Here is a 15,169-nt window from a genome sequence, read left to right on the forward strand (position 1 = left end):
GCAAAGCTACCTTCTCCTTCCCCACCTTCAGGTGTTTGTCTCATAGGGCCAGACGATGGTAAATCAGGTTTTTGTTTCGTTACATCCATCCTGCCGTTCATTATGTGAAAAAGCAGACTTCCCCTGGCATCCATTTTGTGAAAGTACCTGCAACATGATTCCAAAATTCCATACTGAACGCAAAAATGTTGCCTTCCTCTACTTTGGCCTCTGAAAGACAAGAAGATCATTTGAAAGCTAAAGTAAACTAGTCTCATTTATTTTCTCCATTTTTTCACCCTTCTTGGCTTAGTCTGCAGCATAAAGTCTGCAACTCTGGAACATTAGTTAGGGTCTTCCTCTATTTCTGTAGCCCAGGATAGGGGCTTTGAAGAAACAAATAAACAAAGGCCCACATTTCTTTTTACAACACAGGCTGTGTGTAAATCCTCCAGAAGAGGTGGTTTGAAAGAACAGATATGGTATCAAGACAGCTGGGAAGAGGGGAAAAATACCTCATAGGTTAAAACTCACATACATTCCAATATACAAAACTTCAGCTTGATGGAGGCTAAAGATTCATTAATTGGTGAGAGAAATGTTTGTAACAGGTGTGGGTGTGCACATGTGTGATAGAAAACGGGGGATGGTGGAGGAGGAAAATTATATATCTATTGCAAGAAACAAAGCAGCCATTTAATTCAAGGGTGAATAAACAGAAATTAGTCTAGTGCTCCCTGGCCATTTTCCATACCAATCCGTTGTAGGGAGCAACTGATAAAGAGTATCTAAGCAATGCCTGGTTTTTCCTGATAAGTTTTTTTTAAAGGTATAAATATGTGTTTGGGCTGAACCATTTCACAGTAAAGGTAAAGATAAAGGTTCCCCTCGCACATACAGTATGTGTTAGCCGTTCCCAACTCTAGGGGGAGATGCCCATCTCTGCTTCAAAGCAGAAGAGCCAGCGCTGATGTCCGTGGTCATGTGGCCGGCATGACTAAATGCCGAAGGCGCACGGAACCAAAGATGGTTCCATTTTTTCTACTTTTACATGCTTTCGAACTGTTAGGTTGGCAGAAGCTGGGACAAGTAACGGGAGCTCATTCCGTTATGTGGTGCTAGGTATTCGAACCGCAGACCTTTTTGATCAACAAGCTCAGTGACTTAGCCACTGAGCCACCGCGTCCCTTTTCAGAGTACAGATGCATAAAAATTAGCACAAGAGGCAAAAAGTTAAACTAGATTCCCCTCTGCGCCTAGTTTTTTTTTTAATAGAGGATTTTTTTTTTAGTTATAGTAAATTATGTGAACTGCCACTTTCTGTGAAAAGGAGTATAGTCCAGAGATGAGATTCTGCTTTAAAGAGAGCAATGACTGTGATTTGTTGTAGAATACATTATTATTTGTTAAGCCTTTTAAAACGATTATATCCTTAGAGTATCAACTGTATAAGGAATTGCTACTTCCAAACATACAATCTGTTATCATAAAAAGCAAGACTTATGAAAGCATAACAGGAAATGCAACTGATTAGATCTGTACTGTAATCAGCTGAAACTCTTGTTATACTTTCATACGTCTTCATTTTTTTCCCCTCTAATTACACCCGGTGGTTTTCCTGGCTTGATTATAAGATCAATAATTTTAAAAACTAGCAGAAAAGAAAAGAGAGAGATACATCAGCATTCAAAAAACCAGTTGATTTCATGCAAAATGGTAATTGGAAGTCAGCGTTCTGTTATTGAATCGTTTTCCATACTGAGATGGGTGACATATAAATGTAATAAATAAATAAATTGTAGATTTAGATGAAAAGTTTGTTGGATTGCAATATCCAGCTTCTTCATTGTGAGCCATCCAGTTATGGTTACTGAGAATTTACACACTACCTCTTGTGTGTCCAGCCTAATATAGTGCATCAGGGTATTCAAATATATGCATCAATTTTAAGAAGAGCAATGGACTGGCACTGGGGAGACCCAGTTTAAGCCCATCCTCAGCTATGGAAGCTTACTGGGATGTCTTTGAGCCAGTCATATTGTCTTAGTCCAGGGGTCGGCAATCTTAAACACTCAAAGAGTCACAAAGGTACTAAACGGAAGCCCCCCGTTCAATTCTGGAGCCAACCAGAAGTCCTGTTCCCCCACTGTAAAGTCTCCTCCTAGCACAGAATACTTTTTCGTCCACCTGTCCTAACCAAAAGCCCTATCAATTGTGGAGCTGACTGGAAAACCCTTCCCTTGCCATAGAGTCTCCTCCTAGTGCGCTGTGCTTTCCCTCCTTCCCAACTGGAAGCTCCTCTCAAAATTGTGGTGTCGACCGCCGATAGGGAGCCACAGCAGAGGGATGAAAAAGCCACATGCAGCTCCAGAGCTGCGGGTTGCTGACATCTGTCTTAGTCCACCCTACCTCGTTGGTTGCTGTTTCTGTTGTAGGAAAAAAATGGGAGGACCTTTACATTTTGAGCTCCTGAACAACACAGGTAGGTAAAAGATATGCAACCCAACTAGACAAATTTATGCCGAAACACATATATATTTTTTTTGTTTGGGGTGCAGACTTGTTTAAAGGTGAATATTCTGTATTATGCTGCAAATGGTTAAACTTTAACGTTCTATAAAGGCTGCTTTGGCTGCTTTCAACTCTCTAGATTATCAGATAATGTTCTACATGGTGTTTGTTTTTCTCTCTTTAAATAATACCCCCCTTCCCCCCACCAAATTCCCCTGATGGTGATAAGATGATTGTTTTAAGAACAGTACATTTTCTGGCCAACTTCTAAGCAACGTGGCACCCATGGGGTGAAGATATACATTTTATCATTAAGTGGTAGGTTTACTAGTAGGTTTATTGGATTTATATGCCGCCCTTCTCCCAAGGACTCAGGGTGGCGTACAACATAAAAGAAAACACATATTACAAAAATTAAAAGGGACATTAAATAAAGTGTCCAAAAAAACCCCCAATTGATATTTAGAATAAAAATTTTAAAATTAAATTAAAATTAATTAAGTGGTGCTCCCAAAATAACATGTTCCCAAGCAGAAAATTTTTCTTCATCAATAGAGACAACTGAAATGTCTCCCTCAACTGCTATATATTGTTTACTACTGAAGCTTTCTCTCTAGAAGATGACAAGTGGAGACCAATAGATGGGACCAAATGGTCTTTATTAAATTGGGAGGAGGGCAAGGGTGGGATTCTACCAATTTGGGAGAACCGGTAGCTCCGATGATCAGCTGGGAGCAAACCACTTCACCCTGATGATCAGATGGGCCCACCCGCCCGCCTGCGCTATTTTCCTACCTTGGTCTTCTTAGCTGATTTGTGTGGCAGAGCAGATTGCCGCGTGAATCATCTGCGTTACTCATCCAAAGAAACCCAGAAGTGAAGATTTGTTTAAATAGTGCATGTGCGAGCGCAAATCACGCAATCACCAAACCAGGAGGATCCCACCACTGGAGGAGGGGGCCTTGGCGGAATATAGGGGGAGAAATGTCTAGGGTTGCATGTGGCCTATTGGCTATGGGTTGGACACCCCTGGCTTAGGCAGTGAAAGGCACCATGTGGAAGGCCCCAAATCTTGCAGGAGAAAACTAGGCATCATATGCCCTGCCCTGGACTTCCATCCCCACATTCTATGGACCTTGCTATCAGAGTTAGAAGAGCAGGTCATCCCATTGTCGATGTTCCCATCTGTCATTTTCAGAGAATGACAACTGAAATAACATCCTGAGATAGCCTTCTATAAAAGGAAAATGTCTGTAAGAGATCATCGGGGTGGGTGGGGGAGGAGGCTATTTTTTTTCCAGTTGACAGACAAAGCCACAGCTTTCTAAGTTGACGTGCACAAGTACAATGCTTTGAAAAGAAAGCTGCCATAGCCACAAAAATTGCAAACTGTTCCAGACCACAAGATTACAACCTCTATCACTGCAGCACAATATATGTTAGACTGATTTAGCCAAATGTGGACAAGAGCAATCATTACTGAGCAACAAAAAGAAGCAAGGATGATGACAATCCATGAGATGTTTATTTAAAAAAAAACATTTTCCCCTGGTTAATGACCAACTATTATCTTTCAAGACAGTAGAATCAGCCATTCATTTCTTTTATGTAGACATGTATTTCAGCATGAAGACCAGCAACAAAATGCTTAGAGATCATGTTTTCTGAGTTATTTACCAAATACAATAAAAGCAAATATATAAATAGTAGCAAACAAATAATATGTACAACCAGAATGGAGGGAACTTTGGTTCTTCCCCAGTAATGGTTGCTAAACTGTAATTCCAGAGGAATAAGAGGCAAATATTTTGCGTGATAGAAAGAGAAAGAGATTGGAGCACCACCACCACCCCACCTTAATATTAGAAGGATACTTTTTCAAGAGGTAACTGGACTTTCTTATTTTTCTTTGAAAATGTTTCACTTCTCATCTAAGAAGCTTCTTCAGCTCTGACTGGATGGTAGAGAATGGAAGGATTTCTATTCTTCGCAGACAAGCTGGTTATTTGCATTCTTTTAAAGAGTTGTTGAGGTCACTTGGAGATTTCTCTGGGTCCTCAGGGTGACCTGAGTAGTGCAAATGGTTATGGAGCCTTCTTGGAACTGCTGAAAGGACTGTTGTGGATCTGTGCAGGATGTTCATTGTGGAACAGAGTCACAGGCTGTTGGGGATGAGTCCTTGTTGTCTGTATCTCAAATTAAAGCACAAATAGTTCATGTAGTCTGCCATTTTTCTGGAAATCCATTCAAATTCCACACCATTCACAAGGTGTTCATCTCAAAATGCATAGCTAAATGTCCTTTGGGACAGCCATGACCTGTATGACTGAGAATCTCCATAGACCCCACTCCTTAATAGTTCTCAGAGTACACGGTAGATGTAGATAGGAGACTGCTTCATTTTGGCAAGATTCAGTCTGTAGGTGTGGAACAATAAGTCAGCTTGGAAGAATCACCACATGTCTTCCTTGGGTTTGGGGCCTGACATTATCAGTGTTTACAGATGACAGGCTGATTAGGTATTCCTCAGAGTAGTAATCTCAACACCATGTGAAAGACACCTGTTTGGGGAAGGTGTCTTAATAGATGATGGCATTTTTTCTTGTTTCCCGTTATCGGGCACGCAGGCCCTGCTGCTTTTACATCTAGTGATTTAATTTCTTTGGCATTTGAAGCTCAGTAGATGTTGAATAATTTGGTGGCATGAGTGCTGTCTTTGTGTTGTTATTTAATGGTAATTGAATTTTCAAAGACAGCACACTATACCACGCATATTGAAAGTAGGTTTTCACAATATACTCTTCCCATCAAACTTAATGCCATCCCACCTAGTGCCCCTGTGGATTATCTATACACAAGCAAGCAACCATAAAATGAAACATAATCCTAGAGAGAGAGAGAGAGAGAGTAAAAATTGTCTGCTCTGAGCTAATGAAAGTCTAATCTAGCTTCTCATTGGAAACCCATTCTAGTCTTTCTCTGTTCTGGTTTAAGGACAGCGTTCAATTTCCTGTGCAATGTTCATGCTAGATAGAGCCAAGGTGGCGCAGTGGTTAAATGCAGCACTGCAGGCTACTTCAGCTGACTGCAGTTCTGCAGTTCAGCTGTTCAAATCTCACTGGCTCAGGGTTGACTCAACCTTCCATCCTTCTGAGGTGGGTAAAATGAGGACCCAGATTGTTGTTGGGGGCAATATGCTGACTCTGTAAACCGCTTAGAGAGGTCTGAAAGCCCTATGAAGCGGTATATAAGTCTAACTGCTATTGCTATTGCTATTGCTATGCTCAATCATGTTGAGTTTATTGATTTTGGTTTACTGTAGGAGATCGTGTTTAAATTAAGCTATGGTCAAATATAAGGAAAAATGCAGGTTTCTTACACTGTGATAAGGAAATGCTTGACATTGCCATGGTTGGGAGAAATTGGAACGGCAGTCCTAATAGATTTGGGGTTTCTTTGGGATAAGACCAAGCTGGAGATTTGAGATGACTTTATAACAGTGCCCATGTTTAAAAATGTCTATACAGAGCAGCAGGAGTAGGCAAAGTACATGAGCCCCCTTTTAAAGGCCTTTTAGGGATCTAGAGCAGACGTAATTTAAATCTGAGATATATTTTGCACCAAGATTATCCAGAGTTCGAAAGTGATTTGGAAAAATTAATTTGACTGTTGTACCAGCACAGCCTTTCTTGGCTACACACTGCAAGAGCCTGAGAAAAGATGCTCCTGCTTTAAGCTTAAGTGATTCATAGCACAAGGGTTACTTCGGGTCCCCCGAAGAAAGGACAGCTGCTTTCATGAAGACCTTATTCGAGGTCCAAAAACATGTCTTCCAAATCATCTTTAAGGTCTGTCCAATCCTACTTTATATCAACAAAATCTCCCTCAAGCCGAGATTTGCCTCTGTGGACTACATAAAGCCACCTTTGTGATCTTCTTGACAACTACATGTAACTGACTACTGTTATGTTCTAGGGCGCAGGGGTCTCCAAGCTTGGCAACTTTAAGCCTGGCGGATTTCAACTCCCAGAATTCCCCAGCCGGCTGGCTGGGGAATTCTGGGAGTTGAAGTCCACCAGGCTTAAAGTTGCCAAGCTTGGAGACCCCTGTTCTAGGGTGTTTTTTCAACTTCCCCTACAAACCTAGTTTTTTTTTTCCTGATAGATACCCCCCCACACACACACCCAATTCCAATACTAACCAGATCTTAATCCAGATCCTGCTTAGCTTTTTTTTTCCCCCAGGTCAACTAAGGCTATGTAAGTGCTGCCACCTTTGGTGACTTCCGTTACATAGCATTAAAAAAGAAAAGCATGAGCGTCTCACCCACACTAAAATCTAGAGGGAGAAAAACATGAAAATTCCTACTGCAGTCTTCAGCCCACTCAAAAAAACATTAAGCTCAATCTCCCGGGCTCTCAAAGTTTGCCTCCCGTTGACTGGAGCATCCTCCATCACCTTTGAGGCCCCCAGAGAGCATCCTTCATATTCCCTGCCCCAACATTTCACCCCCTTCCCCATTCTATCTATTACTAGCTAAACCTCCCTTCTCTTTCTGCTACTTCTCTCCCTTTTTGTAATCCAGGCACAGGAAAACTCCTGCTGTGTGGATGCGTTTTGTTTTCATTCTCCCTTCTACTCTATGGTGCCGCCCTTTCTCCAGCAAAGGGGTGGAAATCTCTCCGAAATGAGAGATTTTCCAAGGACGGGGAGATCCATCGCCTGTCATTAGCTAGTTTAGTTTATTGGTTTTGTAGTTTATTGGTTTTGTATGCCGCCCACTCCCGAAGGACTCCGGGTGGCTTACAATAAGAAGGGAAGGGGGATAAATAAGACATAACAACAATTTAAAATACAACAACATTCACAATTAAAGTGGGGCTGGATACTTCAACAGCCCCAGGCCTGCCGGAACAGCTAGGACTTAGTAGCTTTACGGAAGGCCGGGAGGGTAGTAAGGGTCCGGATCTCCACGGGGAGGTCGTTCCAGAGGGCCGGAGCTGCAACAGAGAAGGCCCTCCCCCAGGGGTTCTCCAGCCGGCATTGGCTGGCAGATGGAATCGGAGATCCGCCTAGTCTGTGCGATCGAATCGGTCTTTGGGAGGTAATTGGCAGGAGGTGGTCTCTCAGGTAACCAGGTCCGATGCCATGCAGGGCTTTAAAAGTAACGACTAGCACCTTGAAGCGTGTCCAGAGACCAATGGGCAGCCAGTGCAGCTCGCGGAGGATAGGTATAACGTGGGTGTTCCTAGGTACTCCCACAATCGCTCGCGCGGCTGCATTCTGGGCTAACTGAAGTCTTCGAACACTCTTCAAGGGCAGCCCCATGTAGAGCGCCTTACAGTAATCCAGTCAACAGCTCCCACTGTTGATACTTCATCTGGCACCAGATTGATTTAGGCAAGGAAAAAAATAGATGGAAGCCTTATTCCCCACTGATGGTAAAAGGAAAGATTGGGGAAGGGTGATGAGGCCATGAAAAATTCTTTGAGCGTCCGGCAGTGGATTATGAAACACGCTGAGCTGTTACTGGAAATGGCAGCCCTGTTGCAAGATTGATCTTTCCTGTAACATGTAGCTGATACGATTGTTTTGTCATCATCCTGTTCTGCTTCCGTTTCTCCAGCATAGAACATAGGCTTCCATAAGGAAATGCCTTGAATTGTTCTGTGTTTTTTACAGTAGTGGGATTCAAACCATTTAACAAACCGGTTCTCAGCCCTAATGATTTCTTCCAGCAATCAGTTCACCAAACTGCTCAGGAAGTTAACAGCTGGTTCTCCCAAAGAGATGCGAGCTGGCTGAATCCCACCACTGTTTTTTTCAGCAGCAGTCCCTAAACTGAGTCTCCAGTAGTGTTGGGCCATGCTAGCTGGGAATCCTGGGAACTGTAATACTCTGAAGGATGTTGGATAAGGAAAGCTCCAAGTTCAAAGAGAGGACTCGACTCAAAGCTTCTTGTTTTACTGGCTTCTTTTGTATTGCTGTTGACATGCTGTTTTTGTCCCCAAGAAATAGAATAGAATAGAATTCTTTATTGGCGAAGTGTGATTGGACACACAAGGAATTGGTCTTTGGTGCATATGCTCTCAGTGTAGGTAAAGAAAAATAAAATAGAATACATTCATCAAGACTCATAAGATGTGTGTGCACTTCCCATTTCCTTCAAAAGACACTCGTGTGTTAATGATGTGCTCCTCTGGTTTTGGCGGAAAGATTAAGTGGTGTTTGTTGTTTTCCTGTCAGTGTCTTTCATGCATTACAATAGGACTGATTAATTGGAAGTGAAACATTACAGACGAAGCGCTTGGCTGAGCTTGATGGCCTGTTATTAACTAGCAGCACACGGATAACTGGCCAGAACTACGTGACCTAACCTATCTTTTGCTTTGGCTAGGCTGTTGATATAAGCGCTTTCTCGGCACAGAACAGGTAGGATCATCGTGCTATGAGAGAAATACAATCGGTGGAACAAGTTACAGGAGGGGCATTCAGATGAGAATCAAATCCACTTTTCTTGTTCCCTTTTGAAAGAACTTCTGTGGTTTGAAAAGTTGAAAATCGGAAGAAATGCATAACTAGAAGAAAGGGGGAATGGGAGTTTCTCTAAATGTGTGAGTAAAGCAGACCCCATGTCAGGATTCCAAGTAATAGGTCTCTAGCAAAGAGAACTCCGAGGCAGGTAGATAGCAGACAATAGCTTTATTGGATATGTCATATTGGCACAGGCTGGTGAAAACCGACTCTGAATGTTCCAGCGGTTTTTTAGGAAAAGTTTTCCCCCTTCCCCAAACAATCAGTCACATGGTCAAATCGAGGAGCCATCTGGTTGCTTGGTAACTTTACTCTTCCTCTCTCCAACCACCTGTGGGAATGTCCTTGGTTTCCAGGAGAAAAGTATTGTGTTTTGGCTACAAAACCCTAGCTATCTATATTCCCCCCTCCCTATCCCTCAGCTCCAATGTGGCAACATTGAAGCCTCAAAATGGCCACAGTCATGTCAGCTTCAGGGTTGACACCCCAAAGGTGTCATAGGTGTGAAAGAGCACTTGCAGATTAATCCTATTCTATTTGTTATAAAGGGGTCTTGTTGACAAATAGGTTTGGCCCTTTGCAGGCCTTCTGAGTGTCTTGGGTAGAAGTCATCTTCAAGGCAGGCTGCAGGCTTGTTCGAACTAGTTGAATAAGATAAATTGCCTCCTTTATATAAATATGTAGAACTGTCCATGTCAAACTGAAGAATTTTGGAAGACTCTTGAAAGGTTATTTTGTCCAGTCCCTGAAGATTAGTGTGGAATAGGGCTGTGCTTTGGGATTTAAAGGTGAGAGGATGATCCTGGGGAAAGATGTATTTAGTTTCAAAGAGTCGTAGGCAAGAGCTAAAAGCACTTGCTCACGTGTTCTGAAGCGCCTTTTAGCTTTTGAGACCAAAGCACTGCACAGCACTAATACAGAACTTAAATTCCTGCTTTGCTGTTATACAACCAGCCAATCTCTGTCTAAAGATCTCCAGGGAAAAGATAGCATACCATCGCCAAGTCTGTTCCATTGTCAAATGGCTTTCCAAAGGTTTTTTTACCCCCTAGAGCTGAATTCTGCTTCCTGCCTTAACATTCAGTTGAAATCACGCCTAATCTTTGCTTCCACCTTTACTGTATAGTACAGCAGAAGACCGGCCTGTTCCATATTTTTTTTATTAATAACATAAAATACAAAAAATGCAAAGAAAAAAGAAGGAAAGATAGGGGAGGGAAAAGGGAAGGGAAAAGTGTAAAAAAAAGGGGGGGGGGAGAAAAAGTGTTGACTTCAACTCCCTTTGGTGCAGTAGAATAAGATAATAACATCAAACCTCAACTTTTTACTTTTGCATAGTAGTACAAACTAGCCATTTCTATAACAACAAACCTATCTAATCAGTAAAACCCAAAATAAAATTGTGATTATTTATTTATTTATTTTATTTATTTATTTGTCTTGTATGCCGCCCACTCCCGGAGGACTCCGAGCGGCTCACAAAAGACAAGGGAAAAGGGGGAACAAGACAAAGACAACTATGGTATATCTATGATTCCTTGCTGGTTGGTTCTTTCTTGAGAAGGTGGGATTGCGATGAGAGATGCTTTATGGCAGATGGCGCAAGGAAAGAAGTTTTGCCTAGTCTACTTATTCCCTTCCTCTTCATTTTTTCTTCTTCTTGCATTGCAGGTTGCGGTATATGGTGAAACAGCTGGAGACAGGAGAGGTGAATCTTGTGGAGCTGAAGAAGAATTTGGAATATACAGCTTCTTTGCTTGAAGCAGTTTATATTGATGAGACCAGGTGAGGATGGAAAGGTTGGGAAGCCTTGTGGGTGTCTATCTGGTCCAACGTAATTCCCCCTCCTCCCCCAAAGTCAAAATGAGTGCCCCTGGATAAGCTGCCCATCACATCCCTGAGAATTGCTCAAAATTCTGGAAATCGGTCCGTACACCTGAAGAGCATCCAGCATGAGGAAAGCTGGGATAAACTGAATTATGGGAAGTCCCTAGGGCAACAACTGTCAGGGTTCCAAGTAACACCCCCAACAAAATAAGATGCCGAGTTTCCTCAAAGTTCCATTTTATTAGAAATGTCATAGTGGCACATCTGGGAACACCTGAATCTGAAAGCTTCCAGGTTTTCCCCACCCAAAAGAAGGTTCAAGCCCCTGCCCAGCACCCACATGCCCATCACATGATCCAATCAGGTATCATCCAAGCCAGGAGTTACTTCCCAGCCACCTCATTGCAGCTGCAGGGCCAGTTGACCTTGACTTTCTGAGAAAGAATGTTGTTATGGCTACATATCACTGACACTCTGTATAATCCCCCCCACTGATTTTCCCATAATAGAAAATGTGGCAGGCCTGAAGTCCAAAAGGTAAAAGATGGCTTCCAGGTCTGACAACAACACTGCTTTGGCAGTAATTTGAAGATAGTGGCTGGTGTCATGCTTGGATGTGGGCAGAAACCCTGCTGAGTTTTACCAGCTCTGAAAGCCTTATTGAGTGGATCTTGCTGTGAATTACAGTTCATGTTGGCACTTAGAAGGGATGTGGTTCCCCCTAGTGGCAGCCTAACATATGAAGAATTCATCAACCTTGTATGCATTGAATCCAGAGAGTGAGTCAAGTACTATATACGCTGTTATCTAAAAAATCAGAGCTGGGGACCAGTATCAGTAGTGGCTGTTCTATAGTTGTACGCTCTGCTGGCAGCTGGCTCACAACCATAGAGCGTATACCCAGAGGGGCCACTGCCAGAAGACTTGGTTTGGAAGCCGCCGAAGAAGCGGTGGCAGCGGAAGTGCCCTGGCTCTGCGGGGAGAGCTGGGCCAGGGCATCTTGAGGCTGGGAGGCACGAGAGTGGAACAGCCGCTCGCGCAACCCCCCCTCTCCAGCTGTGCAGAGCGCCGTTCCCTGGCATTTTGAAGGCGCCAAGCTGTGGGAGCTGGGCGGTGGCGAACAGGCACTCACGCGGCTTGGCAATACCCCTAGGTCAGTGAATGGTGCTGTGCCAGGCTGGAAAGGAGGTTTGCCGGGTGGCTGCTTGTGAGTGTGGTCGCTTCATGGCTGCTGTGTTGCGCTGCTACGACAGGGCCACATAGCCATTTGCCCATGAGGCTGTGCCCGGCTCTTTGGGAGCCTGCTCGGAAGAGAGCAGCCACCAGGCAACCCCAAAACAATAAACCCTCCCCTCATAATAAGGCCCAAGCCATGTTTTGTGGGTAAAAAGAAAATAAGACCCTGTCTTATTTTCAGGGAAACACGGTAGGTAGAGGCAGATGTAGGGTTTCCTGCTTGGCCAGGAGGCTGGACTCAGTGGTGGGTTGCCAATTTATTAATTACCAGTTTGGGCACACTCGCAAGCAATGCTTCTGCACATGCACAGAAATGTCCGGGCAGATAGGCGGAGCCTCCTGCTGTCACTACTACCGGTTCGCCCAATCCAGGCCGAACCGGGAGCAACCCACCTCTGGTTGGACTACGTGACCTGCAAGGTTCCTTCCAACTCTGTTAAACTGTTACTCACCTTAAAGCAGCTCTTGCACTTTCAGGGTGGAAACCCTGAAGGAGAAACCTACTACTTTAGTACTGGTGTAGTTGAAATCCTCCCTTTGGAGACTAGAATGGCCCCAACCCTGTTAGCCTTTTGCAAGGCCTTTAAAAACTGGCTATGTTCCCAAACCTGGGTTGTTGAATGCACCAAGGGCCCCGTTTCCTGGCTATATTGATAACAGGCCAAATATCGTGCTCTTGTGTGAATGTTGATTTGGATGTTTTAATGTTTCCTACTGGTTTTATTGTTTTAAAATGTTTTTCACGTTTTTAATTGTAAGGCATGTTCTGAATTGTAAGCCACCCAAAGTCATTGACTGAGATGGGTAGCTATAGAAATTGAATGTATGAATGAATGAATGAATGAATGAATGAATGAATGAACAAATAAGTATGACTTAAGGCAATGTTATGGAGACTTGGGTTAAACATCTCATCATTTTATTTTTTCAAAATTCTTTTTAACATTTAAAAGATGATCCATCAGTGTTGAAAACCAGGCTAAGTGCCAGTGTTACTTGTTCGGTTGGCTTATTTTTTTAATTTGCAGGGCTGGGGGGAAGCAATGTAATTGCAGCTTTTGTCTCCTATTGTGACGCACGTTGCCTTGAATTGCTGATCATCTGCCCTTCCTCTCCCCACTGGCCCCATTCCTGTTTCAGGAAGATTCTGGACACGGAAGATGAACTCCAAGAGATCAAATCTGATGCCGTACCTTCTGAAGTACGAGACTGGCTGGCCTCCACTTTCACCCAGCAGACCCGGGCCAAGGGGCGCCGTTCAGAGGAGAAACCCAAGTTTCGCAGCATTGTGCATGCTGTTCAAGCTGGCATCTTTGTGGAAAGGTTTGGTTCTTCTTGATGCTCCCTGGACCGCCTGGGATTAGGACAGAATAGGGTGTAAAGGATGAGGGATAATTCCTGTGGGATTGAATAAGGAGCGTTTCACATGGGATGACAAGAAAATACTTCGTTCTATGATAGCTTTTCTCAGCTGAGAACCCCATCGCTGATTTCCTTGTCCTGCAGCTTAGCAGGCCTCCTATTGGCATGGTCAGGCATGCTGGTTAGGGGTAGTGGATGTGTAGCCTCATTAGGAGGGCAACAGGATGGAGCAAAGGGAGTTAAATAGAAAAGGTGGATCTGACTTAGTTCTGGGGAATCTGCAGAGGGGAATGGTATCTTAGTTCTCTTGCGGCCCACCAGTGGCCAGCATAGCTGGCAGCAGATTCAGACACTGAGAAGGTTGGGGAGGAACATGGGCCAGTCCTGGAGTCTGAGGAAGGCTCTGATGGGGCTCTCTGTCAGAGGCAGAGAGGGGGCCAGAGCCGTATGCCAGTTATCAGCTGCCTTCAGAGTCAGACATCAGTGAGGCAGACAAACAGCTGCAGCCTGTTCCCAGGGTGTGCATGCGCAGAGTTGCCAGACGAAGGGAACAGCTAAAGAACAGGGGTCGACTTGGTAGTAAGGCCACAGGTGGACAATAAATGGCCCCTCCCAGAGGAAATAAAAGAGGAGCGAAAGGGGAGTGGAGTTTGCAGGAGACAATTAGTTCGCTCAATTGCCTTGTGACTCTCCAAGACTCCTTGCCAAGTTTTGCAGATATTGGCCTGTCAGCTCTCCAAGCCAGATAAGGTCTGTGATTGTAAATCCTCCCTTGAAAGACTTTGCTGGATGTGAATGAGCAGAATTCACTGTAAATTAATAAAAGGGTTTTTTTTCTCGGGGCAAGTAGTTTGCTTCATGCTCTTGGGAAGCCTCGGTCAGAACAAGTTCTAGTTTATGAAAGGGGACTGGGATAATGAAAAGGAGCGAGAGGAAAGGAAGCAATAGATAAAAATGCACATAATAATGATGAAAATTGAAATTGAAAATTATTACACAGGTAGTCCTCAACTTACAATGGTTCGTTTAGTGGCTGTTCAAAGTTACCATGGCACTGACAAATGTGACTTATGACCGTTTTCACACTTACAACCTTTGCAACATCCCCATGATCATGTGATCAAAATTCAGACGTTTGGCAACCGGTTCATATTTCTGACGGCTGCAGGGTCTCAGGGTCACGTGATCCACCTTTTGCGACCTTCTGACAAGCAAAGTCAATGGGAAAATCAGATTCACCTAACAGCCAGTTGACAAGCTAACCTATCAACTGCAATGATTCACTTAATAACCAAGGCAAGAAATGTCGTAAAATGGGGCAAAACTCACTTTTAAAATGACTCACTTAACAACAGAAATGTTGGCCTCGATTATGGTCGGTAAGTCGAGGACTATCTGTAGTATGAAATATAGTAAATTATACGAAAGTATACGCAAGAGATAAAATATTAAATTTTGCACACCATTACAGCAGCGAGAATAGCATGCACACAATGTTGGAAAAGTGATATCAATGCCGACAGACTATTTGGCAATCCAAAAGATTCTGGATTGTGCAGAAATGGATATTCACATTGCATACAGTTTGGGAAAACTGGTATCAATGGATAAATAATAGGAGCATCAAATGTACAGCTTAGAAACATAGATCTATAGATATAGGAACAATTAAGAATATATATTAAATGTATTTGAATAGTAAATAGTTATGTTAGTACTG

The 15,169-nt window shown here is 43.4% G+C and overlaps 1 protein-coding gene across 3 annotated transcripts in view; it reads left to right on the top strand.

The window, feature by feature from the left end:
* The window catches only part of PDE1B (phosphodiesterase 1B), a 158,250-nt gene that overhangs the window by 116,501 nt on the left and 26,580 nt on the right, over positions 1–15,169 (top strand). For all 3 annotated transcript variants that reach the window (XM_087710634.1, XM_087710636.1, XM_087710637.1), the window contains 2 exons: positions 10,696–10,809; positions 13,228–13,410. In XM_087710634.1, the coding sequence (XP_087566760.1) occupies positions 10,696–10,809; positions 13,228–13,410 (297 nt within the window). The remainder of the gene's footprint in view (positions 1–10,695; positions 10,810–13,227; positions 13,411–15,169) is intronic.

Source organism: Thamnophis sirtalis, unplaced genomic scaffold (genome assembly GCF_051295495.1).
Source record: "Thamnophis sirtalis isolate CommonGarterSnake01/CBP01778 unplaced genomic scaffold, rThaSir2_p1.2 scaffold_3, whole genome shotgun sequence".
Classification (NCBI taxonomy): domain Eukaryota; kingdom Metazoa; phylum Chordata; class Lepidosauria; order Squamata; family Natricidae; genus Thamnophis; species Thamnophis sirtalis.